This window comes from Drosophila persimilis, unplaced genomic scaffold (genome assembly GCF_003286085.1).
Source record: "Drosophila persimilis strain 14011-0111.01,24,50 unplaced genomic scaffold, DperRS2 tig00000232-arrow-arrow-pilon, whole genome shotgun sequence".
Classification (NCBI taxonomy): Eukaryota; Metazoa; Arthropoda; class Insecta; order Diptera; family Drosophilidae; genus Drosophila; species Drosophila persimilis.
In genome coordinates this window covers 532,796-560,416 of record NW_020825307.1, presented here as the reverse complement: position 1 = coordinate 560,416, position 27,621 = coordinate 532,796, and the positions used below count along the sequence as shown (strand labels likewise).

General features: G+C 47.7%; 1 protein-coding gene across 1 annotated transcript; it reads left to right on the top strand.

Moving 5' to 3' along the window:
- The first annotated feature begins 789 nt into the window (after positions 1 to 789).
- On the top strand, positions 790 to 27,324 carry LOC6600083 (midnolin homolog). Its single transcript, XM_026989300.1, has 4 exons — positions 790 to 2,018; positions 14,788 to 14,875; positions 23,753 to 26,014; positions 26,087 to 27,324. The coding sequence occupies exons 1-4, from the start codon at positions 1,549 to 1,551 to the stop codon at positions 26,816 to 26,818; spliced, it is 3,552 nt and encodes a 1,183-aa protein (XP_026845101.1). The 5' UTR covers positions 790 to 1,548; the 3' UTR covers positions 26,819 to 27,324.
- The last annotated feature ends 297 nt before the right edge of the window (positions 27,325 to 27,621 follow it).

Here is a 27,621-nt window from a genome sequence, read left to right as displayed (position 1 = left end):
AAGATGTATATCGATATACTATTTGCATTCTCTAACACTAATTCATAGAACAGCTGTTGCCTGGAAGAAAAAGCGAGATAGCAACACTGTTGGCCACATTCCATTTGCATGGACCAGCAACATGTGCCGCGCAGCAATGCAACAATGAAGAGCAACATTCCGCATACCCGTGAATGATGAAGTATTTTTCGTCGCAGGCTCAAACATAGTAAAAAACGAATAAAACGTTATTTTGGACACAATCAAATTAAAGAGAGTCCTTAAAATGTGCCATTCACTTTCGTCATAAATTTCGTCATCATAATAAAATTATGTGTTCAGTGCTCAGTTTAGGTAAAAGATTTCATGGTGTTTTTTTATAAGTAAAAATGTAGATCCATTCTAGGATCTACCAGAATAATTATTAGTATATTATAGTACATTATATTATATTATATAGTACAGCATTGCGCGGCTGAACTCGGCCCCCTTTTAGACTAAAGGGGGCTATTTTGAAAATGAGACGGTATATTTCTGAGGGTCAGATGGGCACACTGCTGCTCTCTCCTGCAACAAACAAATGAGTCGCAATTTAGAATGGGCTATTAGGGTATGGGTTTTCTTACGCTGAATGTTGCTGGCAACATTCAATTTCTATGGACCAGAGTCGTGTGCCGCGAAATCGAGCAGCACTGTGTGGGCTGGGGCGAGAGTTCTTCAAAAACTAGGAATTTGTAAAATATAACTGTCAGTCGTCAGTATATTTCCGGTATATTTTTAAAATAAGAAGCTATATTTTGTTATATTTCCGTGGATCGGACGGTGTATTTTAGCGATAAGTCCGCGGTCACACTGCCTGGTGCGCGACTGTGTGTGTGTGTGTGGTCGAGGTAGAGAGAAAAGTGGAAAAGCAGAGAAGCAGAGAAGCAAGGAATAGAGAATAGGCAGCGCGGAGATCGAGGAAGAAAAAGCCCAGTTTGAATCGGTGCGAAAACAGTTGCACGAAGTGGCAAGCCCCAAACCGAAAGTACGAAGAAACAATTTTCAGCATTGCCGTAGACGTGCGTGTGACTGGCAGCAACAGTAAATTCAAACGCAACCTCGTCGGCCCTCACATAACAGCCCCACACACTGCCTTTAGCCGCGTCGCTTCGCATTGCGCATTACGCTACGGCAGCGGTTACGTCGTGCGTGCTGTGCCTCTCATCTTTCTGTTCGACGGTGCGTGTGTGTGTGCGTAAGGTGTGGTGTATATAGAAAATCGATTGCAATTGAACCAACGCCGCAGTCGCCGTAGCAGCAGCCGCGTGTGCCGTTACGATTTTTCCATTACCAACATTTCTGCGCCGTTCTGCGGTTTTTTTTTTGTTAAACCAATCCACCGCCCGCCGTTTTCTGCAACATATCAAATAATTGTTTTAAATATTTTTTGCCTGTGCCACCCGCTTTTCGGTGATTGCGTGTGGGTGTGTGTGTGTGTGCGTGCGTGTCGTGCGTTGAAAGGAGATAGAGAAGAAGCAAGAGCGTTATCGCTCCATCTCTCTCTCCTAGTTCCGTTCCGGATCGAAAATGGATAAGCCAACAACAAAAACCACAACGAACACGGCCCCGGCCGATGCCCAGAATGAGGCAACAGCAGCGGCAACACAGCCAAATGCTGGGTGTGGCAGCACCACCACCACCACCAACAACAACAACAAAAGCAACAACATTGGCACCACCACAACTAACGGCACCAGCAGCAACAACTGTAACGGGAATAGGAGTCACAGCAACGGCGTCGCCTTGCAGCGTTTATCATCATCGACTACAACAACAACAAGTGTAAATGGCAACGCCACAAGCAACGGCAACGGAAGTGGAAGTGGCAGTGGCTCCTCCAACGCTGGCATGCTGATTAACCTCAATATCAGCACCACCACCGGCGGCAACTTTGCCGTCAGCGTGGAGCCGCACATCAACGTGGAGAGCCTCAAGAAGATCATCGCCAAAAAGCTGAAGGTGGCAAAGGATCGCATATGTCTGCTGCACCGTGAAAAGTGAGTACTGATCCGCCATTAATTAAACCAAACCTTCGTTCAACATTTTCCAGCTCACTCCTAAACTGCTTTAACCCTTCTCGTTGTAGCGGCACCATTTTGTCCCCCAAAAACTGTTAGTTTTGCTTCTCCCCTGTTCTGTCTCCACCCGCCCCCCATAGGCTATTTTGTTTGCCTCTGTTATAGTAACTGCCTTTGATTATCGTTTATTTGTGGGCTCCATCTTTCGCTCGACGCTCTGGCCAAACCAGCCCCTGTCCTTTTCGTTCTTTGTTTAGTTTTTCTCTCGTTCTTTCTCGTTATGGGTATGATTATTATTATTGATATAACCTCCAAAAAATCCACTAAAAAAGAAACAAAAGAAAAACGTTTGAAGGGCCAAGTGCTATAACAGGGGCTTGGTGGGGGATTGTTCAGTGCAGTGCAAATTGATCTACACACAAAGAGAGACGACATACACACACATATATACATGGGCAAAGCGATTTCATAATCAATTTGTTGCTTAGTCAAAACAACGCAAAAGAAAGAGACGACGAGAAAGAGAGAGAAAAATAACACACAAAAAAGGGGGAAAATGTCCGGCACATAACACGAAACCGGCAAAAAACAACAAAAAAAAATTAATCAAACAAAAACAGAAAATGCAAAGCGAGTCGGTTGGTATGTCTGTGTGTGTGTGAAGAGAGAGAGAGAGAGAGAGCGAACGAATGAGTAGGAGCTGTAGCAGTGCCGCCAACTAGTTGCATGGAGGGGCCCGCAGCGGCAGCAGAAGAAGAACTGTTAATGCCTGCTGTTAAGTGAAGCTGTTACTGTTGCGTTTCTCCTACTCATTCTTTCTGTACCCTCAAGAATTGTATATTCCTAATCAGCATAAACGGTGGAGTTTTCTCCTTTTCTATTGTTACTTCCCCAGCAACAATTACTTGCACAGTTGAATGGCTTGGCCGGCCGCCCTCCCTCTCGCTCTACCTATTCCGCTTAACTGTTACTGTCTGTTCAGCCTGCTGTTATTGCCTATCCTCTGTTGGTGAGCTGTTAAAAGGCTCCGCTGATTATTTCCCTTTCCCTTGCTATTCGTGTGGGTGTGTGGGTGTGTGTGTGTGTGTGTGTGTGTGTGCGTATGAGCATGAGTCCTCGCGCATTACAGTGGCTTCTCTTTCAGTCGCTTTGCAACAATAATGCATGCGGGTTTCTGTCCGTCTCCTCCGTCACACGAGACAGACGACTGTACTCAGACATTGTGCATCCGTCTCCCTCCCGCCCCTTACTCCCTTCATTTGTATTTTCTGCAAATAGATTTCTAATTGAGAGAGACAGAAAGAGAGAGCGAGAGATGTGTATCTTACTGCTCCCACCATCTGCCCATTATCTTACCTTTGTCTGCGGCTGCCGTTTCTGCAAAAAAAAAGAAGAAAAATCTCAAAACTTGACTGATAAGAGTTTGTGCCCACATCTCTCTTCTTCTCTACTGTGGTGTTTATCGGCTTCTTCTTGGTGCCTTCTTCTGCTGCCGGACTGATTCTTAAAATCCTTTTTTTGATTTGGTTTTCTCCTGCCTTTCTTTCTTCTTCCTCTGTCTGTTGGTGCATCTGTTTTATGCCACTTTACAGCAAAAAAAAAAAAACAACAAAAAACAAGCAAAAGCAAAATGGGCAATGGCGTCACGGTTGCTTCTCCTTCTTCTCTCTCTTCATCTTCTTCCACTTGAAGTTCTCTTCGTTTTTCATGTTTTAATGCTCCCTGCCAGCGTCGGCATGGGCAGCGCTGCTAACCGGCGCGGTGGTCACATGTGTATGTGTGTGTGTGCGTGGTGTGTTTTCTATACAGCCTATGCGTGTGTGTGTGTGTGTGTGGAGAAGATTTTTTTGTGCCTTTGTTCTTGGTTTCTCCCGTCCTCTTCATCGGCTTAATTTTGCTTCTGCTTCATAACGATGATGCTGTGGACGGACTCGACCGACAGGCTGCGCTTATCGGACACAGAGGCAAACGGACTTGGGCTTCTCTTTGTTTGAATGTCACACACACACACACACACACATGCATCGTTAACCCGTAGATGAGAGGCAGCCATAGAGATGCCACCCCCGCATGGCCTAGGACTGATAACAACAGCAACAACAAGAAGACCAACAACCACCACCACCACTACCACCACCAGAGCGAAAGTAGCAAAGAAACAAGGCTTTTGGTGAAAGCTTATTCACACCACCAATGCCACTGCCACTGCCACTGCCACCGCCACTGCCACTGCCACTGCCAGCAGCAGGCCGGAAAACCCTCATTTAACCACCAGCTAGAAGACGCGCAGCAACTTGGGGAAAGAACTAGCCAACAAATGAAGACAATGTGGCACTGGCACACATGAATGGGATTGAATGGGAATTTCTCTGTGAGAGGCATTTATTATAAAGTCACCACCGAACCCAAACACCACCAAACCCAAAGCAAAGCCCAACCCAACACGAAACTGAAACTGAAACAGAGACCAAAAACCAAAAACCAAAAACGAAAAACGAAAAACCAAACCCAAACCCAAAATGAAAACCCAGCCTAAACCAACCCAGACATTTCTCATGAATATATTGCCCATGTGGGAAGCGAAGCAGGAAGACGGAGAGAGCGAGAGAGAGCAGAAGAGGAGAAAAGTAACAGAGAACAGAATGATAAAAGAGGAAATGATCCTATACCATCAACAGCAACCCTTTAACACGTGCGCTGACAGGAGGCACCCAAAAAGAGATAAACAAACAAAACCTACAATATGGTATTAAATATTCTGCACCAAATCGATACCATTCAGTATATACGGTATAAAATACCAAATCTAGCATCTACCAGAAACTAGTCTATATATTTATTTATGTATGTTTTATAGGTATGTACATATACTGCACTGCACATTGCATAAAGTAGGAAATACCATATCAGAACAACAAAATTCTTATAGATTAGATTTGCTTGCTATCAGCCTCGCCCTCCCCCCACCACTACCTCCACTTCTACCGTGTACTACCGAGTACTTTGTTGTACGGCGCACTCTCAAGGTGTGTGCTTGGCTGTTCCAGCTATGACATAAGCCAAAGGCGCCCCACATGTCACCTTAGGGTTCTTCAGATAGAGATATGTATACGTTTTATTGTGTGTGGAACAAAGCAGCACAAAGCAGTGTCTACAGTCTACAGCGTCGCTCTGTTTTGGCTTGCTTTTATAATCAACAACAGTTTGAATTTTAGTCCGAGTGATTTTCTTCTGTTCACAGGCAATGACTAGAATCATTTGAAAATTTCTTTGCATTTTGCAGGGTATCAAATGTATCCATTGAAACGCCATTGAAACGCCGCTTGAAGGAGGAAGGGGTGGGATGAAGGCAGGCGGTCAGCACTTTGGGGTCGGGTAGGGTCTCTCCTCCTCTTTCACTTCTGGCACTGCCCTCTGCGACGTCATCAGTTAGCGGCGCGTGTATTTATTTTTCTTCTCTTCTCTTTTCTGCTTTGCTTTTTTCCCCCCTCTCTCTCTCTGTGGTGAGTTTTGTCCAGTATTGGGCTTTTGTTGTTGTTGTTTTTGTAGAAGCGTGGAATCTTCGCCTCGCCCTATTCAGGGGGCTTCCCTTCTAAAAATTTTCAGAATCCCACATGTTCCCCCTGCCATTCCTTCCCGATCCGATCCCCAGTGGCCTCCGTCCCTCCCGCACCAAAAAATAGTTGCTGCGTAGTTATTTTTTTTTTGTTAGCTCGTTTTTTTTTGCGTTGTTTGTCGTTGATTAGGCAGCAGCCGAGCGGCAGCGAGCAGTCACGACTAGTGCGAGATGTTGTTTGGGAAGCGTGCCCGAGACGAGACGAGACGATGCTTTGTTCTGCTGCTGCTGCTGTCTCCCTCTATCAATCTCTAGCCGGACAGAGAGACGAAGGGAGAGAGAGAGGTTGAGTGAAGATCAGGTTACACAAGACTTAAGCGGCTGCCTGGGCTCTCTCTCCCTCTCTGATTGCCTGTCCTTTTGGGCAAGAGAGAGAGAGAGAGAGAGAGAGAGAGCGAGGGTCATACGCTGCACTACATTTCTCGTTTCTCTCACCCTCTTCACTGCCTTTTCCTCTTTGTATACGAAAACTCGTTTAGTTTCTGGGAAAGTAACACCCAGAGTCTGTCTGTCCGGCGGAGCGCGGGGGTGGGGGGTGGAGAGTCACTGAAGCCATCACCTGCTGCCCTTATCCCCCCCCACGCCTTCCCCACCACACTCACTCGCTCTCTGCTGGCCAATTCCCAAGCCCCACAAGTGTGCCTCGGCACCCCGTCTCCCGTCTTCCGTCTCCATTCCACGCCTCTTAAAGGGTCGTCCATCATTTGTTTATGGCTGCCCTCCAGGCTTTGGCTTTGTACGGCGCTAGATGGCGCCACGCCCAAAATGGTGATGGGTCTCTGCTCGATCGATGGCACTGCTTGATACCCTGTAAGCAGTGTAGACTGTTTGATCTGCTGCATGCTGCTTTCTCTACCCCTCTCTACATATGTACATATGTATGTATCTTTTTCCATCCATTGATTTATTAGAATACAAAATTCCACTTGGGATAGGATACAGGGATAGATGCTTGCCCCCCCCCAACCATCGCATGTTGCAACAAAGTTGCCAGCAGTCGCTATACATTAAAAATAGAAAGCAGCAAGAGAGAGAGAGAGAGGAAGAGTGTTGGGAAGACAGAGGGGCAGAATATGGTTTGAACGGTGAATGGGACTGAAATTGGTAATGGGGATGGTGGGAGTGGGGAGTGGGAGTGGGCGTGGGCGTGGGCGGCGCAGAGTGGGTAGTTTCTCTGTTTTCGGTGGGAACTGGGGGCTTTTTAAGGTGTTCCGGGGCCTATACATACATATATCTGCGGCTATATCTGTGTGTGTGTGTGTGTGTATCTGAAAGATACAAAAATAAACAATGTCCAAATCGAAGCTAACGGCACGTTTGCATGTTTTTTTGCACAGGCACAGAATGTGTATCTTGTATTTGCCAGATACATACATCTTTAATTGTGCCAAATTGCATGCAACAGCCGCAGCAGCAGCCGCCTGAAAGGAAGCAGTGGCAGCCACAGATACGATGTACATTCTGCATCCTATTTATGGAACAGAGAGAAAGACAACCTTCTTGTTGGTGGTAATGGCCGCTTCCTCGCTGGTGGTGCATTGACATCCACCCTCCATGCCCCATGCCACAAACCAGGCACAAACCACCAAAAGTCGTCTACCGGGAAATGAACGCATCACAAATTGCTTTTCTTTATGCAAATTCATATCAAAATGTAGCTCATAAACTGTAAACCAACCACCACCCACCACCCACCAGCCACCAGCAGCCTTTGGGCGAAGGTCGTCTTCTTCTTCACAAAAGGATTGATAGACGATACCTGCAGATCGTGGGCCATCCGATCCAGCTAATGATATTCACACTTCATTGGAAATCGTAGAAATCGTTGCAGCGCTTCCCCTCCCTCCTCCCTTCTCCCCCCTATCCACATAAATATAGATAGATTCTTTGATTCTGGTTTTTTTCATTCATATTTACGGCTATATTTTCATTCCGAGCCACAGGGAGGGGAGGGTGGATGGTATAGGGGGTAATGAAACAAGTTGGGGAATGCGCTCTTTGACTGGGGATAACCGACTTTGAGATGCTCTCATGGCAACAGTAGTAGATCTCTATATATATTTATAGCCTAGCCTTTCCTTTGTTTATTTTGCATTCCCATACAAGAGAAGAAGCAGGGTATTCCAGGCGTCGCCGTCAGCGTCAGCGTCATCGGGTATTTACTTTCAATGAAAACAAAAAAGAACAACAACAACAAAAAGCAACTACTTACGGCATCAATAACGTCATTAGAGGAAGAGAGAGGGTGTCACTGCACTGCTTCTCTGCTAAACCCCTCGCATGCAGCCTCGCATGTGTGCTCTCTTCTCTGCTGCGCTCTCTCTGTCTCTCTCTTCACATCTTGATCTGTTGCGGCCGGCCGGCAATTGTTGTTTGTGCAGTGTAGTGTGTCGCCGCCTGTGTCCCCCCCCCCCCCTCCCTCCTTCTGTTGCTCTTGTGCTCGTGTGTGCGCAGCGCAGTGCAGTGTCCAGGGTATATGAATGTAAGGTGAGCCTTTTTCGGGTAATTGTATTTCCGAGAGCGGTAAAGCAGTGCCGGAATAATGCCGCCCACCTCTAGAGTTTATATACCTTGGCTGTTCTAAAACACAAATCCCTCTCTCTCTCTCTCTCTCTCTCTCTCTCTCTCTATATTTGAATTTTCAATGTTTGCCCTTTCGCAAAATGCCTTCCGGTGGCCGCCGTCGCTGCTGCTTCATCGTCGTCGTCGACGACCGCTAACTGGCAGCGCAGCAGCATCGCAGCAGCATCGCAGCAGCATCGCAGCAGCAGCATAGCAACCTTCTGAATCAATAGTTTTTTTGTTGTTTTATTTGTATTTTTTCAAATTAGAATCATTTGTGGGCGGGTGGGGCTGCTGCTGCTGCTGCTGCTGTGGGCGTTTTGCCTTTTCTGCATTCTCTTCTTCTTTGAGTTTTGTTTTTGCTATTTTCAGTTGCTTTTTTGCTCGCTTTTTGCTGTGATTTTTTGTTTGTATTGTTTGCGCAGACCCCCCTCCCCTCCGCTGCCGCCCTATCGTTGATTTCTTTGTTTGATTTTGTCTTTGTTATGGATGCTGTTCGCTGCTGCTGTCGCTGTCTCTGCCTATGGCTCTGCCTCAGTCGTTGTTCCTCTTTTTGCTTGAGCCTCTCTGTCTGCATGCAAATGCCTTGCCACCGTTGCATGTTACCTTTTCCACCGACGCCTTACGAACATCCCCAAAAAACATTCCATCGGTGGGGATAAATAGTAGTCAAAAAAAGCGACGGTTCAAAAAGGGTATTGCGGTGGAGAGGCACAGCTTTGTTGCACAGCTTCCCTCAGCTGTTTCCATCGATTTTCCCAGCAGATTTTTCTTTCCATCTCTCTCTCTCTCTCTCTCTCTCTCTCTCTCCCTTTTTCTTTAACCCTTTTGCTGCAGCGTGTGCTTTTTATGACCCCCTCCCCTCTGGCGCTTTAACAAAATGCTCTTGGGGTTTGAGGTTAGGTGGAAAAAAGCGACAACCAGAGAGAGAGAGAGAGCGAGGCGAAAGAGAGCGGCCAGGAGAGAGGCACCCGAGGAGCATATGGTCAATGCCAGTTCCTGGTTCTAGTCCCCGGGTTGGACATCACCACCCCCCCCATCCCCTCCAATCACTCCACCCCCCGTTTACTTTTCCCTCAACATTTTGAATAGCTTTTTGGGCCGGAAATGAATGAAAGTCATCCGGTTCCAGCGATGGGCCTTGGATGGACGGACGAATGGCCTGCGGTTGCTGCAGCCCAACCCCCAACCCCCCCCTTCAGGGATGAGGCTGAGGGCGAGATGTCAGGGAAAAGCTTCCTCTTCCAAGTGAAAGCTGAATAGAATTGCTGCTGCTGCTGCTGCTGCTGCTGACACCCACCCGTTCTGGGTGGATGTGCCTGTGGATGGTGAATGCATCAAGCAGGCTTCCTTTTATGGGTGTTCCCGGCAATCAGAGCCTGGGATTAGTTGACTTTAAAGTAGCCTCTGCCCCAGGGGGTGGCAAGCCATCGGGGGATACATATACATAGGGATCAAAATGTTTTAGTATCTGCCATAAAAAGTCCAAAGTATCTACACCACAATTTCGATGTGGCCAAAGAGAGAGCGAAAGAAATGATGGTTGAAACTGGAACTGAAATGAACATGAAAAGAAATCTGCAAATTGTCGTCGAATGAAGCGAATTTCCCCTAAGCGAACGGACACATTCGTTAAGAACGACACGATTCCGGGACATCCGACAGGATCTAGTACTATTTTCCGTGACGGCGCTTGGGGGATCTCCCCCCCCCCCCCCCTCTATACGAGTATAAATGTGGAAAAGTATCTTGTGGCCAGCTATCTTTGAGTCCGAAGCATCTACTGTTGTGTCGGCTGTCACGTTTCGGTGTAACTGTGTGCGTGTGTGTGTATCTTTGTATGTATCCCACAACAAATACGAGAAACACTTCCTCATATCTTTGGCAAATATTTCGTCAATGGTCGGCGAAAATTCTTCAGTTTCAAGATTCTGCTGTCGCGTCGTCTGTGTCGCGTCTGGGATTGTTGTTTAATCAACAATTTCTTGTAGAACGCTTTGACTTTTCTTTCCTCCGGCTATCTGCTTGCCTCATCCTCATCCTCCTCCTCCTCCACTCGATGAAAGATAACACGAAATTGCAATTAAAATAGTCAACAATCTATAAACAATAGACAAACAAAGAAAGAAAGAAATAACGAAATTCAAAACCAGATCTATTAAATTTGTCCCCTCTCTCAGATTTCCATGGGTATGGAGGAGACGAGAAGGGGAGGGGGGATCCGGTTCGATTAATTAGAAAATGTTAAAGGTCTGCTGGCATTCTTCTTTTGCTCTCTTTCATGAAAGGATGAAAAAAAGTATAGAAAGAAGAGGGTCTCCTGGCTTCTTCCTTATTTAATGCTCAATCAGAGTTTTCTTCGTGTGTGGGTGGGGTGTGTGTGGGGGTGGTGGTACAGTTGCCCTTGAGCCTTGTTGTTGGAAAAGCGGTTCTGCGTCTTTCGCTTTAAAGTGCGTAACTGTAGCTGCTTCCTTTCCTTTTACTGTTTATCCTTGTTGAACTGCTTACTTCTACTGCTTTGGCTCCACCACTGCTCTGCTGGTGGAATTTTCTCAGTGCACAGCTTCAATTTCGTCTCTCTTTTGCGCTCTCTCCATCGCCCTTATGTTATTTCTTTTAAGGATAGGCCTACCCTTGTGCCACGGCATCAGAGGCACAGAGAGCGACAGAGCGACAGAGCGAGAGAGATGGCTAGATACATAGCTGGCAAATCCAGATGTATATACATGTACATCTATATCCTTCTTCCTTTGCTGTATGTTGTACATATTTCTAGGCACTAAACCTGATAATTTACGCAGCGGCAGTGCCTGTGGCAGTGGCAGTGGCAGCCATGTGTCTGTGCCGCAGGGTGGTGGAATTTAATGACAACAAAAGGGGAGATTCACTTGGGTTTTCTTTACGGTTTGAAATTACATTCGGGCTACGGTTCTGTCTTCTGCCCGCAGAGAGGTGTAAAAAGAGTGGAAGGGGCGAACTTAAACCTAACCTCAACTGTAGGACCTGCAGATACAGATACAGATACAAATACGAAATATAAGTGAATTCAATACAAAAAACGTATTTTTGTAGTTGAATTTTTCCTGATGTAAACTTGCTCCATGTATCCCCGAAAAATAGCAAAAGAGAGTGAACTGCTTTATGGGGGGAAGCCTTTAATTTGTACAGTTTTAGAGGCCACACCTCTAGCGTTTACAGTTTGAGAAGCCCTCTATCGCTTGGTCCCTGAAGCCAATTGAATTTTCTATTCCCTTTTCGCCTTGTATTTTCTCACCTCCCACTCCCACGCCCGAACGCTGTCTATGCCTTCAGCTGCTACTCCCTCCCCCCACCTCTTCTGTCTGTCTGGGCTGCCAGTACTCGGCCCGGGCCACGAGGCGGTGACGGCGGCGACGGCGGCTCGTCGTTTGGCCTTCGTTTTGCGTCGCGTCGTCTGCCTATTGCGTAAAAGCAGCGACGCCGACAGCAGACACAGACACCCCCTCGTGTTAGGCTTTAAGAGAGCTTTTTCCTGTAATATTCGTCAACAAATAAATAAAGAAAAATCAAATTTAAAGCTTAAATTCCCCTCCTCTTTCTCTCTCTCTCTCTCTCTCTCTCTTTCTGTGGTGAGTTTCGTTTGCGGCTGCTGACAATATTGCAACATGTGGCTGGCTGGCTGGCTGGGCTGTTTGTTTGCCAAGAAAAATCTATGGAAAAGAAGACCGAAAACTTACTCTCCGCTTACGTGATGGGCCGGCTTTTGCTTGGTTACGTTATGCGTGACGTTGCGGCATTTCCCCCCACTCCTGTGTGTGTGTGTGTGTGTGTGTGTGTATACCATGTCCATGAGGTTGCGTGCAACATTTGCTGCCACGCCTCTTTCGTTGACCCAAATACGGTTTTCGGTGCCTTGCAGCAAAGGAGCAGAAAAGCAAGCGGCGGCAGCGGCAGCGGCAGCAACTAGCCCGCTAGCCCGAAATCTTATCAATTCATCAATCATGCATGCAGTCATTAAATGCGCTCTCTTTGCTTCGTTTCGTTTCGCTTCGCTTCGGTTTCGTTTCGTTGCTCGCTCTCGCGCTCCATGGCTACCGTTTTATGTTGGCGTTGCCGGGGTTACCGCATCGGATAGCAAAGTCTCTCTCTCTCGCTGTCTCTCTCTGCTTAAAGCCAGGCACGGCACTGATGCAATGGCCCAAAGCCCATGTTTATAGCTTTGAAGATATAAAATACACCTCTGGATTGTGTGTGTGTGTTTTTTGTTTGACCAACACATACTCTCTCTCTCTCTCGCTCTCTCTCTCTCTCTCTCTCTCTCTGGAGCATAATTACAGTTAAGTAATGTTCTGCTCTCTGCAGTCGTACAGTCACCTCTTTCTTTCTGTCTTTCGCAACGGAAGCGAAGCTGCGACAACAGCCCCTCTCTCTATCTCTCTCTCTCTGGTGCCCACCTGTCGCCAGGGCATTCTCTGCCACTGCCTCGTGTCTTTTTTGTTCTTTTGTATTCGATTCCAGCCTTGTTTCTTCTGTTATGGCTGGGCACGGAGTCGCCTTGAGCTGCGTTGCTAGCCAAAACAAATGCAGGACGTTCTCTCTCTCTGCATCGACATTGATTATACGATATACAGCGGTTCGGCGGCCCTTAACGAACTCTTAAACCCCCATATGTTTTGTGGCAATCTTGTTCCTAAAGTGCCTCCAATATCTTGTCCAGTTTTTGAGGAAATCTCGGAAATATGATCGATCCAAAATAGAATATCATTTTCGAAACTCGATTTCGTTGTGCACAAATTCGATTCCGAGCGACTCCAGGCTCCTCCCCTCCCCTTCCCTCTCCTCTCCTTTCCTCTCCTTGCCCATTGCCCTGTCGACGTTGCCAAAGTTACGATTCGTTTCGATTCATGCCAGACAAAAGCTAAGCATTGCGTCACCCACAGAGATGCAGACGCAATTGTTTATTAAACAATTCATGCACACGCCCACGCCCACCCCCCAACCCCCTACCCCCCTACCCCCCACCCCCTGACTGGCTGAACGCCTCTTAACCGTCTCTTAAATTTATTTATTTATTAAGTTCAACAGAATTAAACAAATAGCCAAGCCAAGTCAAGCCAGCTGTGTTGTTTATTTGCTGCTGGCATTGCCATTGCCTCCTATCTCCTACCTCCTCTCTCCCACCTGGACACTCCGTGCCGCTCCATAGCTGTGGCATAAACAGTATTCGGTTTGAAGATATTCTACACATTGTATCTTCAAATCTGAATTGAAAAAACCAGCAAAAATAACAGATCGGATCACAGGGGGGGGGGGACCCGAAAACAGCAGCAGGCACCTCCACCTCTCCCTGTCCATAACCCCCCCCCCCCCCCCCCCCCCCCCCCCCCCCAAATGTGGAGGCAAACCTGTAAAGTGCTTGAACCTTTAATTTTTTTGCTTGTGCGCTTATAAATTGTCATTTAGGTTTTACTCTCTCCTACTCCTCTCCTCTTCTTTTCTTTCCTCTTCCTCTTCCTCTCCCTGCTTTACTCGTATTTTATTCTGCGGATCAGAGTGCAATTTGACAATTTGTCGTATTTCTCCAGTGCTGTGTGTGGGGATTATATTGCAACAACAACAACAACAACAAAAAAAAAACAAAAACAAAAAAGCTGTTGCTAAAGTTCTAAAGAGCAGTGAGTAGGCCCCCCGTTGCCCTTACCCTTCCCCACGGCCTCTGGACTCTCATTCATTCCAAGGTTTTGCAACCCTGCGTTTGCTGTGGCTGTGGGCTCCAGTGTTTGCGCATACCTTAGATAGTGGCAGAGCTTTGGCAACACTGTCTCGGGCATTAGGCAACACTGGAAAGTAGTGCAAGCTGCAGCTGATTATGAGGTCTGGCAACATTTGAGGCGGTAAAGTGAATCCACGAGGCATGTATCAAGGGATGAATGGATGGAGAATGAATCAAAGGCTGAACAATGAAGGTGAAAGGAACATTTAAAGCACAGTAACAGATCCCGCCGATGATGCAATATCTATGCATGTCCTGAAGAGCCGATTCTACTCTTCTCACAATTCGTTTTGTCACTAAATTCTCTGTTGCCATTTTTTTATTTATCAAAACCTCACAGATACATATGTATCGATATGTCTCTCGATAATTGAAATACAACGTTTTTTTTTTTTTATTGTTGAAGTGGCAAAAAACGCGTCGATATTGATGTCTTCTTAATTGTCTGCCTCGCCTGCCCCTGAATTATCCTCTCTCTGAAGGGGTACTCGAATATATTCCCCAACAGTCTGTAATCGTATCGGATGGATCCGAAAGGGTAGTAATTGGTGCTGCTTGGCCCCTGCCGATCAGATTTGAACTGAAATGTCACTTGAAATTTCATTGCGCATGCGCGCGAATGCAGACAGCAGCAAATCAACGCCTGCCTGTCTGTCCCTCCGTCTCCTTTCCGGTTCTCCCTCTCTCTCCTCGTGTTTTTTGTGTGTGACTGTACCTTGAAGTGTTTGGGATTTCTGTTGCACGCCTTTTGCTTTTATTCTAGATATATATTTCATTTCTCTCTGTGTAACCATTTATCATTTGCCCTCTTCTTGCAGAGAACTACAGGATGGGACACTCAAAGATCACAACTTAATGGATGGTTCCAAGATCATTTTAATACCAAATGTCGAAACTGGTTTACTGGTAAGTTGCGCTCCAACGTAATCGCAAGAACATCATGCGAATCGCGATTAATTTACCACAAAAATAATAGCAAGGGAAAACAGAAGAAAAAAGTACAGGATTCGTAGGCCTCAAACCAGGAACCTATAACCTGTAGAATAGTAAGCATTTTATCGCCATTTTGCACTCTTTCTACCAGTTATCGATCATATATCGAACAGTTATCGATGTTAGCTTGAAGAATGAAACTAGGGAGACTTTAAACCCGAATTTGGACTCCCTTTTTGGACTTTGTGACTAATTCCATTCTCCTATAACCTGTAGCCATATAATCGCCATTTTCGCACTTTCCAGCAGTTATCGATCATATAACGAACAGTTATCGATCATATGTCGAGCAGTTATCGATATTCGGTTTAAGAATGAAGCTAAGGAGACTTTAATGCCGAATTTAGTCTCTCGTTTTTGGGACTTTGTGACTAATTCTATTCCGAGCTCGAATTCGAACTCGAATTCGACTTTGACTTGGAATTCGATTGCGAATTGACATTTGCATTTGCATTCCGCTCGATTTGCTGCTGTTGATCGTTTTCATGTGTTCGTCATTTCTTCGTTCGTTTGCCAAAAGCTGTTTGACATTAATTAATTTGAATTTCTTTGCATATTTATTTTATTACACACCAAAAAAAAAAAAAAAACGAACACACACACACAAAGGCAGACACAGACAGACAGACAGACATTTTGTTGCGATGATTTGGACTCTTACTAAACGGGTTTTTAGCCTACTTTCGGATGGAGTACACACCTCAGGAGGCAGTGGGGCTGTGCACCAGGCCTTTAATTTGTGAATCGAAATAAAACTATGTATGCCTTTTTTTTCGGGGGTTCGAAACGATCGCCAAGTCTTTGGGTTTCCTTCTCTGTCTCTGTGTCTCTCTCTCTCTTTCTGTCTGTCTGCCTCTTTCTACCCTTTGAAGGTTTCTTTGTGTGTCGCTTCTTTGTGCGTTGTTTTAATGAGAAAGTTTTTGGCTGAAATTGAAAATTTATGCGACAACCGACGCCATCTAAAGGTCAAGTTTGCATTTGTATGCGCGTCATGGCCCTAGCTTTGTCTCGCTCTCTCTACCGCTGTCCCTCTCCGTCTCCATCGCCATCGACATCGACATCTCTGTTGCTGTAAGCAGTCTGGGATGAGGTAAGCAGTGCGGCTAAGCAGTGTGTGTGCGCATGGCAACCAAAGTGGAAATACGGATTATGCAAAGATAGACAGAGATATTGAGGGGAGAGGGTACTCCTCTCTCTCTCTCCCTCTCTGTCTCTTCTTTGCACTTCTTTTTCCTCCACTTGTGGCCCACTTTTGCGCGTCGTGTGCGCGGTGGTTGCGGCACACACAACCGTTTGATGTACCGTTTACCGTTTCGAGCTATGAGCTCCATAGATCTCTTGGCTCTCTTCTGGGTCCATTCTTTTTTTCCCCCCCCTCCCCCCCTCCCTTGCTTCACATAACCGTTTTATTATCCAAGCCATGTCAATCGCCTTCAATCTTGATTGAGAGACTACTCCATCTCTCCCTCTCTCTTTCTACCTCGTGCGGTGTTTTTTTTTTTTTTCGCAGTCTAAGCTTTAGTTTCGGTTTCTTTTCCTCCGCCTCCTCTTTGCGCATAAATTCGCTCAATGTTCATCTGAAACGTGTGAAATTGATTCCCTTCAACCAAGGAAAAAGTTGCACGAACATCAAGAAAATCACCAGAAAGATAGCTCATCTTTGAGCTCCGCAAATGTCACGGCCTAAACGGCCTGATTAAAGAAAGTCTGAAAGGAAACACGGATCATATTCCATGATGGAATGTGTGTAATGAAACGAAGAATGTTTCAAGTTGGTTTTTGGGAAACTTGAAACAAAGAGCCGCTAAAAAAGTAGATGTTGGAATATGGGAATGAAACGTGGAACCACTGATTCATCAATCTTGCAATATTTGGAATAGAATGGCATCGAAATCCTGGGAAACCCAAGGATACATTTCACTTGAGGGCTCCTCAAAGTCATTGAAAATGTGACCAAATTCGGTGAAATATTGAATATTTACTGCATTTCATATTGCATTCAAAGCACACTTGTCAACGTGTGGGTGTGTCCGTCTCTGTGTCTCACACGTACATAAAATTTCATGCAATTTTCGTGATGCGAACAAAGAAATATTTTGGCGTGCACGAAAAATACATAAAAAAAAACAACACAAAATAAAATCCAAAGCACAAAAACAGCACAAACCGAAGGTAAATTTACATACGTTCCCATAAATGTGCACAAAAAAAAAAAACAAGGAGAAACAAATTATCATTATTGCCTGCAGAAGAGTGTATCCCCGATTCACAGTCGTACAAATGTTCCCCTAAGCGATTGGAACATCGAGCGCTAGCAGAAATGGGAGGCACGCAGCTCAAAATTCACCGAAATACAAATTCGAGCTCCTCTTCCGCTGAGGTGAAGGGACGGGACGGGGCGGGACGGACACTTCTTTGTCTCTTGCTGGAAAGTCAATAAAAAAAAAGCTGATTAAAATTTATTTACAAAACAAAATGAAATTGCAATATATTCGTGCAAAAGAAAAACAACAACCAAAATCAACAGACAAAAAAAAAACCGACAAGAAATGTTTAAATAGCCAATTAACAATTTGCGTCTCTCTTTGGTTTGGGTTTGGGTTGTTCTTTCTGCTGATTCTTGCTCTTTTATTTTGTTATTATTTTATTTATATATATTTTTTTTTGTATTTGTTGAAATTCGGGGCGCGTGTGGGGGGGGAATGCAGCAGCCGCCGCCTTCCCTTCCGACAGGTGGCGCAGTTTTGGAAAAGAAAGGTATGACCATGCTGGTGGCCCTGCTCCATGGACTGTGCTCTGGTCGCCGTGTGAGTCATTGCCATTGCCGCCTCCTAATTAAGTCAAAAAACACTCGCAATTCGGTGGCAGGCTGCCCGTCAGCCCCCGCCTCTGCGAAATGTGTGTTAACATGTGACAGGTGGATCTCTCTCTCTCTCTCTCTCTCTCTCTCTGGGAGGATGAGTAACCCAAAAGGTGACCGCCAAAGGCATACTCCTCTGCTCTGCACAGCAATCGTACATCGTACTCCTTTCCATTTCGTCTAAGAAAAAGAAAAGTATAAATAAACGAGAACATACCCCCTAAATATAGTAGTGCAGGCCAACCCGATATATAATGTATATATGTATCTGTCACGGCATTTGCATATTGCTCCAATTTTATCTTGACACATTCTGTCCGCCCCTCCGTACAGATACATCTGTATCTACAGCGAAAAAAGAGAAAGAAATGAGTGAGAGAGAGAGAGAGAGGGAATTATTTCAGCTGCTATTAACAGTAATAATATTTTGTAAAGTTTATTATCGCCACGAAATGCAGTGCTGCTTGGGCGGGGGAGAGGGGAAGGGGGGGGGGGGGGGGACTGCAGACTTGGCAACACCAACGATACTGTATAGAGTCTATATAGTCATCATTCCGCCAGATGATGAGTGGGTGTTGTGGGTGGGAGGCTGATGACGAAACTTTCGATTTTGCTTAGTTTTTTTTTATAAATACCGATATTATGAATACGAATAGGATAGGATAAGGGAGGAACAGGGAACGCTGGAAGAGGAACGCGGATTTTAACCCAATAAATCATTTTAGAGTGGAACGGGGAACAGCAAGAATAAGAACAGTCTTCCCCATAAACGGAAGGGCGTCGAAGGAATCTGTGATTCCATGAATTAGGGACAGAAGCCAAACAGCTGGAAATGGCACTTGCTTTTGGACCAGTGGCATGAAACAGAGCTGCAAAGACCTCGTTCTTTGTTTCTAAATTGTATGATTATGCAGGGCTTCGAAGGAATCTGTGATTCCTTCAATTAGGGACGTATCCGCTTCACAGAAGCCAAACAGCTGGAAATGGCACTTGCTTTTGGACCAGTGGCATGGAACAGAGCTGCAAAGACCTCGTTCTTTGATTCTAAATTGTATGATTATGCAGGGCTTCGAAGGAATCTGTGATTCCTTCAATTAGGGATGTATCCGCTTCACAGAAGCCAAACAGCTGGAAATGGTACTTGCTTTTGGACCAGTGGCATGGAACAGAGCTGCAAAGACCTCGTTCTTTGTTTCTAAATTGTATGATTATGCAGGGCTTCGAAGGAATCTGTGATTCCTTCAATTAGGGACGTATCCGCTTCACAGAAGCCAAACAGCTGGAAATGGCACTTGCTTTTGGACCAGTGGCATGGAACAGAGCTGCAAAGACCTCGTTCTTTGTTTCTAAACTGAATGATTATGTCGAAATTGGACGACACTTTCACCCATTGCGGGCAGGGTGGGGGAATGTGGGATGGATCCCCCCTGTTCTTTATTTTTGGCACCACCAACAACCGAATGACTGTCGCAGCGTGTGGGTGGCAGCAAAAGAAATGGAAAGGAGAACGTTGGAGGCCACAATCTGTCGAGTGGTTCCCCCGTTCCCCGTTCGCTTCCCTTCCGTTCCGTTCCGTTCCGTTTCGATTCGTTTTTATTATTTATGCCATTTAAATGATGCGCTGGCGTTTACCTGTCAAATTAATTAACTGTGCTTTCGGGTCTGGCCTTTTGGACACGATATGGGAGGGGGGAGGTGGAGGGGCGAGACGAGTGGGATGCTGCATAGATTTATGAAAATGATTTTTAAAAGACAAAAGGCGCAGACAAAGGGCGCTCGCTGGATGCTGGTGATGCTGGCAGTGGCTGTGAAAGACAAAGCAACAAAGATGAAACGAAATGGAAATGGAACAGTGGCGTTGGTGGTGGGTTGCTATGGCTCATTAAAAGTGCCAAAAAGCCAAAGAAACATTGAAAATCTCTACAGATGCGTGGATGTGTATATGTATGCCATGGAGACCAGAGACCAGAGACCAGACCCCAGAACAGACCAAAATTTATGTGTCCTTTGTATGTTTTGTTCTTTTTGGGCGCCAGCACGATCTGGAGAGGGGGGAGGGGGGAAGGGGGAAGGCAGATGAAGGATGTGGACAGGTTATTAACCAGTTCTATTAGCCTCTTTGTCTTTCCCTCTTCTCGGACGAGTCTTTGGCTAGCAACTCCTTGAAACACTCATATCATTTCCCCTTACAGATGCAACATAATCTGCATGTGTCCCGCATGTCCACTATCCACTATGCGTCAACAAGTTGTTCATGGAATGGAGCGGAAATACACAAGAAAAAATATAAATAAAAAATGGCTTTTGCTCACTTAATTTCCGTGAATCCATCCGGTTTATCGTCTGCCAGTTGCTTCATCTGCAATCAGCCCATGATCAGTGGCTGGGGGGATCTGCAACAGATTTGCAGAAAAAAAAAACAAAAAACTGTGTGTGCGAGACACGTCTTGAGGGAGTCGGGGAAATGACTGTACCCCGATGACCCATTCCATTCCATTCCAGATTCCAGATTCCAGATACCAGATACCAGATACCACAATTCTCCGATTGATAACATTCCAATCATACTCCCTCTGTAGCTCTCTTCTGTCTGTATCTTTTCTCTGTTAGATCAAAAGTAGATACAAGTATCTGTATCTGTAGCTGTATCTGTATCTGTATATTCATGTATATTTATCATTTCTGTGGAATCGATTCGCAATCCCAAAGCTATTGCTGTTTTTTCTATTTATATTTCTATTGCTTTTGATTTTGTTGGGGAGCACAGGGTCCGCGTTGCCATTTACAAATGGCTATTATTAGTTGGCTTTAATTGCTTTTGGGGCATGAGTAATAAATGCCCAAGGAATTCACTTGTCGCTGTTGTCCCCCCCCCCCCCCCCCCCACACATTTTTTATTGGAATACGTCTTGTGGCGCCTTGTGATTCGATTCGATTCGAAGTGCACAGAAAGTTTCCCATCATTAAGTTGATAAGAGAAAGGGGGCGACAAGAGAGAGGGAGAGGGAGGATCAAAGCTCACTAGATGGACAGGGACAGGGACCCCCGGCGGGTACTCCTATGACACATGCATTTCACAAAACAAAAAAAACAAAAAAAGCCGGCACAACTATACATATATTTGTCTTTAGATAAACTTATTTTTAAGACGAAAAACCAATTGACAACGAGCTCCAGTTGCCCTCAAACTGTGTGACCACTGACGCACTGCTTGTCCAGATAATGAACGCAAACACACGGCCCACTGGGACTGGCGCCGGTCTTTGTCTTTGTCTTTGTCCCCGTGCCAGTGCCTGTGCCTGGAACTAGTGCAATAAAAACACAACAACAAAAAAGGGGTGCAACTAATACGCCACCCCTCCCCCCTGCCGCTCACCCTGCTTAACAGTTGTGTTCCGTTACTCTTATCAAACCAATTTAATTTGTTAAAAATTTTTAAGTGCGCTTAAAAAAACTTCCATTGGAATGGCAGGCCACAAAAAGCTACGCAATAAAAATAATTTCATGGTCAGCAAACACGAACGTGGAACGCAGACACACACACACACACACACACACACACGCGAACAGATAGCCAGAGAGAGAAACTAACGCAGAAAACACACAAAAACAAGAAAGAAAAGATTGCTTTGTCAAAAAAAAAGAAAAAAAAATAGTGTATGTATGTATGTAGGTGCATACATACAGATGTGTGGGAACAAAGTTGCAAGCGCTTTGTTGCCCGCTGATTGCTGCTGCTGCTGCTGCTCCTGCTCGATCGAAGATGCACGAGAAAGGAGGCACAGGCCTGGGAAAGGGAACGGAAGCTCTAGCAAGACTCTTTGCATGTCCCCCCAATTGTTCGAAGAGACATCAAGCAGTGCAAGACGGACATAGCTCTATTCAAAACATGGTCAAGCAGGAGAGGAGTGCAGCTATTACTTCACGAAGCAGTACATACTGGCAAGATGTAAGCAGCGCTTTAACTTTAACATTGCGTGTTCACTGCTTGTTTTCTAAACAGTAACAAACGCTGAAGGAGGGGGAGATGGTGGAGTGGATGAGAAATATATGCACGGCAAGCAGTACAGTGCATCTGAAACCAGTGGAAAGAGCCGCCAAGCAGTAGTTACACTTCTTTTTTGTTGTTGTTTTTTTCGCAACATAAAAAAGAAGAGGGAGGCAAAGAAATATACATAATTATATGCATACCTCAGAAAGCAGTACAGTTATGGTGCTGTACAGTAAAACGCACCAACGCAAGCAGTGCACAGAACACAGCCTCAACGCAAGCAGTACAGCACGTGACTGCTGGAATATAAGAAGAGAGGAGGGAGTCTCTTTTCTCTCTCTCTCCTGAAGATGACGGAAATCTTTGGTGACGACGGAGCTCATGATGCTGATAGCTATCAGATTTTTGGCACACAGCTAATGGAGACACCCCCCCCCCACCTCCATGCCCCCTTTCAAAACCGGTTTGAACACAGAGTTACAAACAAAGCAACAAAATCAAAACCAAAAGAGAGAAAACGTCCACTCAATTTGCAAAAAGTTAATAAATTACAGCATTGCCGCCTGCGTTGGCTTTGTTTTTGCTTTGAAATTTGAAAATTTCGATTTTGCTGCTGTCCACGACGCAGACGCAGGCGTTGACGCCGACACCGACACCGACGCCGACACCGACGCCGACACTGGAGCTGGGGAGGTGACGTAAGTTGCGTGCGACGACGTCAGTTGACCTTGGTACAGTTAGCCAGCGGCTGGCAGCAGCCATGGATACAGTCACAGTCACAGTCGCAGTCGCGCAGCAGCAACGTCACCAAATAGGCTTGAACCGCATCGAGGCCTTTTTAGCCTTTGAGATGCCCTTTCCCGAGAGAGAGGAGAGGCCTAAAGCTTAAAGCAAGCAAATGAAACGATGTAATCGCAGGGAGATCCTTCTTCTTTCTGTGACGAATCGAGAGAGTATCCAAAGCCTCGATCTCCCCGAAGACTAGCTTTTCGCTTCGCTTTGTTGGTCGTCCGTCCGGTTGCTAGGCCAAACATTTTTGGGGGAAACTTTTTTTTTTTTTTTTTTTTTTTGGTAGGGTTGCATAAGGTCTGCTTCGGCGTCAAATGCGGCAAAGGGAAAGTGGAGATGTAGCCATGTATAGGTGTAGCGTCAATGTCGTGTTTTCCCATCAGTTGAGTTTGTTCATTTGAATATTATTGGGTCACTGTGTCACAGAGGCAGAGCACCAGAGCCCCAGAGACCGAGAGTCAATAAAAATTAACCCCCAAGCGGGGCTCTGACTCTGTCTTGAGAGTGCATCTGTCAGATACATATATCTGTATGTATGGAATGAAAACGATTAATTAACCGCAGACCACCAGCGTCCGACCCCTGAGTCGCCCTTGAATACGCGATTTGTGGAGGGAATGAAAGCTCGCCTGCATCCAGATCGAAGCCTGTCTCAGGGAAATGGTTCAAAAGATCGGGATGGAGAGATCAGCGGGCGGGATCTCCAGTCTCTGGAATGTCCGTACAGCGCGGCTGTTGTTTTATTTGAGTAGAGACTGAGACTAGAGAGAGAAGAGCCAACAAAGGTAGTGCATTGAATCACGTAGCGACAAAAGCAAAAGCAAATATTATACTGGCTTTGGTTCTGTTTCTGGAATGTTGTGGTGGGTGTGGAGGGAAGGGTGGGAAGGGGGGGGGGGGGGGCAGGGCAGGGTAATATACACTAGATGCTATACTCCCCCCCGCGTATCGAACTCTCGTTATGTAATGGAAAGTGGTGGAAAGAGCAGGAGGCGGTAAGCAGTTAAGCAGCAAGCAGTCCAAGCAAGGAGTACGTACAGGAGAAGCAGTTTACTGCAGGGCAGACTGTTAAGCGGTCCAAGCAGTAGATTCCCGAATATATTCACACATCTAATATTATTATCCTTTCCTTCGCTTTCCCTTTTCGCAGGCCCAGCGACCGGAGAACACGGTGATGCAGGCCCTTGAATCGCTCAACGACTCGCAGGTCAACGACTTCCTCAGCGGCAAGACTCCGCTCAATCTGAGCATGCGCCTGGGCGACCACATGATGCTCATCCAGCTCCAGCTGAGCACCGTCAATCCGAGTGCCGCCACTGTGGTGTCCGCCTCGGGCGGCGGGTCCGCCTTTGCGGGTGGCAGCTCCTCCTCCTCCAGCAGCTCCAGTTCCAACGCGACTTCTGCAGCCGCCGCCTCGACAGCCGGGGGCGGCTCCTCCTCCTCCTCCTCCTCCGCCGCCGCCGCCGCTACCGGATCACCAGCCGTGCTGGTGGGGGGCGGTGGCACCTCCAACAGTAGTTCATCGTCGCACACACGTGCTCGGCCGTCCGGCCAGCGCCTTGGCAAGATCGGGCATGGCCACGTGCACAGCCATCAGCATCCGAGCCTGCATCACGGCTCCTGGCACGGCCACGCGCACGGGCATGGTCACGGGCACGGGCATGGGCATGGACATGGGCATCACCATCATCACCACCACCACCATCACCATCACCACCATCACAACGCCTCGGCGGTGGCCGCCGGCACCGGCGGGGGCATGTCCTCGCTTCGCAAGATGTACGTTGAGCTTCCCAGCTCCAGTCCCAGCACCAACACGAGCTCCAGCTCCAGCTCCAGCTCCAGCACGGGAGGGGGGGCATCGAGTGCTTCCAGGGGCAAGCAGGAGGGCCAGGGACATTGCCAGGGCCATGGTCAGGGCCATGGTCAGGGCCAGGGCCAGGGCCAGGGCCTCATCAATGCACCCGATCTGACCAAACTGCTGATCAAGGGCGGCATCCAAAACATTGTCAAGAGCTTTGCCCTCAAGGAGACCACGCGCGCGTCAGTCAACGGATCGGCTGGGTCCTCCGGATCGTCCGCTGGTCCCGCCACCGGGAAGAGCCTGCTGGAGCAGTCGCCCATCAAATCGCTCTCGAATCTCGTCTCGAGCCCCATCAAGATGACGGCCATCAAGAACATTCCCTCGGGTTCGGGCTCGGGCTCGGGCTCGAGCTGCAGCTGCAGCTCCAGCTCCAACGCAAACCCGGCCACGGCACCTGCTTCCACCTCCAGTTCCGCCTCCGCTTCGTCAGGAGCATCGGGTGGCGGGGTCTGCAGCAGCAACGGCTGCCAACAGGATCCGATAGCCGCCAAGCTGACGTCGTGCCTCTGCACGCGCCTGGCCACACCGCCAGCTGGACAGACGACGGACTCCACTGCCTCCACTGCTGCACCTGCATCTGCCTCTGCCTCTGCCACCGCCCCAATGGCACCCAGGTCTAACAAATGCCCCGACAGCTGCATTGGCTTCGCTGCGTCCCGCTCCTCGGCCACGACCAGCGGCAGCCTCGGGGTCACCTTCTCCGGTAACTCGATGATGCACAAGACGGGCAACAACCGGATCGCGCGCTCCAAGCACCGCCACTTCCACAGCCACAGCAGCCAGAATCAGTTCTACCAGCAGCCGTGCGTGAATGCCGCCGCCTTCTCCGCCTCGGGATCGGGATCGGGGTCGCGCCGCAAGCAGGAGCAGGCTGGAGCAGCAGGACCCACTGCAGCTCCAGCGGCAACAACAACGTCCCAGGCCGCCGTCTCGGGCTCCGTCTCCTCAGAGCCGGATGAGGCATCGCTGGGTGTGTCCGACACCCGGACACTTGCCGAGGCATCGCGCAATCTCACCCAGACGCTGCGCAAGCTCTCTAAGGAGGTGTTCACCAACAAGATCGATCTGTCCGGGGCCAGTGTGAGCAGTTCCAGCAGCGGCGGCGGCGGCGGCTCCTCCTCCTCGGGGTCCGGCGGCAGTGGTGGCAGCCACGTGGCCGGCGGCTCTTCGGGGGTTGCAGGCGATGAGACGCCCAGAAAGGGCGGATCTGGGGCCGTCATTGAGTCCATGAAGAACCATGGGAAAGGCATCTACTCTGGCACCTTTTCGGGCACCCTAAATCCCGCCCTGCAGGACCGCTACGGTCGCCCCAAGCGCGACATCTCGACGGTGATTCACATTCTCAACGATCTGCTGAGTGCCACGCCCCAGTACAGTCGCGCGGCGCGCATCAGCTTCGAGACACCCAGTGGCACGGGTGGTGGCTCCGCCTCCAGTGGGTCCGGGTCCGGGTCCGGCTCCGGATCCTCGTCTGCATCCACCTCCTCCTCTGCTGCAGCAGCAGGAGCTGCAGTCAGTGGACTGCATCATGGATCCCGCGGTAAAATTGTAAGTGATCCGAAGATCCCACCTCCTGAGAGCCCAAAAACTAATCCCCTTATCGTCCTCCCCCCTCCGCAGTACTCATCGAAGCACCACAACTGCGTGAAGTGCAGTCGCGCCCACCAATACACAGCCGTGTCGACAGCCCTGACTGGCGGCTACTCCGCATCGAAGGCATCCGCCGCCGCAGCAGCAGCCGCCGCCGCAGCACTATCGTCCGCCTCCACATCGTCCAAGTCCGCGCACAGCTGCTGCCTGCTGGAGGGCAGCAATGCCAGCGGCAGTTCAACAGCAACATCGGCCTCCATCCACAGCAATGGGAATGGGAACGGGACCGGGAATGGCTGCAGCTGTCGCTATCGCCTTGTGGCCGGCGGGGAGGATCGCGAACGCGAGAAGGAGCACACGTGCCAGAAGTGCACCCAGGAGCTGGACAATCTCAAGACCAAGTCGAAAATGGACCAGCTGCGCCTGGTCATGCAGCAGCACAAGCAGAAACGGGAGGCGCGCAAACTAAAGAGCGGACCCTATGCGGTCAATGTCAGCCATGCGGCTGCGGGGGCCAGTGCGGGCGCTGAGGCTGCCTCTGTGGGCGCGGGCGCCCAGTACAGTGCAGTGAGTGCCCTGGTGGCCACTGCAGCCCAGGGAACAGCCGGAGGAGGAGCCGCAGCGGTAGGTGGAGCGGCAGCAGCAGCAGCAGCAGCAGCAAATACCACAACAACAACCACCGCCACAGCCACAGCAGCATCGGGGGCCAGCAGCGAGGTGCCGCCCAATCACATTGTGGAGGAGGTGGACACGGCAGCCTAAGCAACCTCTCAACGAGCCCCTCAACCCCTCAACCCCTCAACCTTGTCCCATTTGTTTAGCATTTACTAGTTTATGCTTGAAGTTTGTTCCACAAGCAACAGAACACAATCCACAGCAACACGAAGAAAGAAAGAGAAACCGAAATAGTTGGAAGAAAGAAAAAGAGTTACAAGATAGAAGCTTAAGCTTGTCATCATCTAAATATATATATTGTGTATAACCAGGCGATCCCTATATTTGTGGATGCTATGACATGAACTCCACCATCCACCATCCACCATCCACTCGTTGCTCTGCCACCCAGCGACGGCGGAGAGGAGAGATTGAAAGGGGAGTGGAGCTGTTAAATTAATTGTAAGAATTATAATTGAGAACACACAAAAACCAGAAACAGAAACAGAAACACAACCACAAGATGAGAATAATATAATGTTGTAGAAGTCACTCGGCCCCAGGGCGCTCCAGGGAGAATCCAGGAGTGCATTAAATCATATTTGTAAATGGAATTTAGTTAAATTTGTTTGTTCCATCTGGGGGAAAACAGAACCTTTTCAAAAACAAAACAAAAAAGAGCACCACTCTACTCCAGAGAAAAGAGTGGCGAGTGGAGAGGGGGAGAATCCAAAAAACGGAACACACACTGCATAAAATAGTTATTAAAGTAACCGAAAGGAAGATGGAGAGAAATTCAGCAAACCATTTGATAAATTATAGGATATATCCCTCCCCCCTCCCCACCACACTTAATGTAAGAACAACAAAAAAAAAACCATAAATTAGAATTTACTTTAAGGACACACAAC

What these genes read in the sequence shown, in the direction of transcription:
- LOC6600083 (XM_026989300.1), top strand. Translation starts at nt 1,549, where the DNA reads ATGGATAAGCCAACAACAAAAACCACAACGAACACGGCCCCGGCCGAT. An exon ending in TGTCTGCTGCACCGTGAAAA is followed by an intron (nt 2,019 to 14,787) that starts GTGAGTACTGAT and finishes CTCTTCTTGCAG; the next exon opens with AGAACTACAGGATGGGACAC. An exon ending in ATGGATCCCGCGGTAAAATT is followed by an intron (nt 26,015 to 26,086) that starts GTAAGTGATCCG and finishes CCCCCTCCGCAG; the next exon opens with TACTCATCGAAGCACCACAA.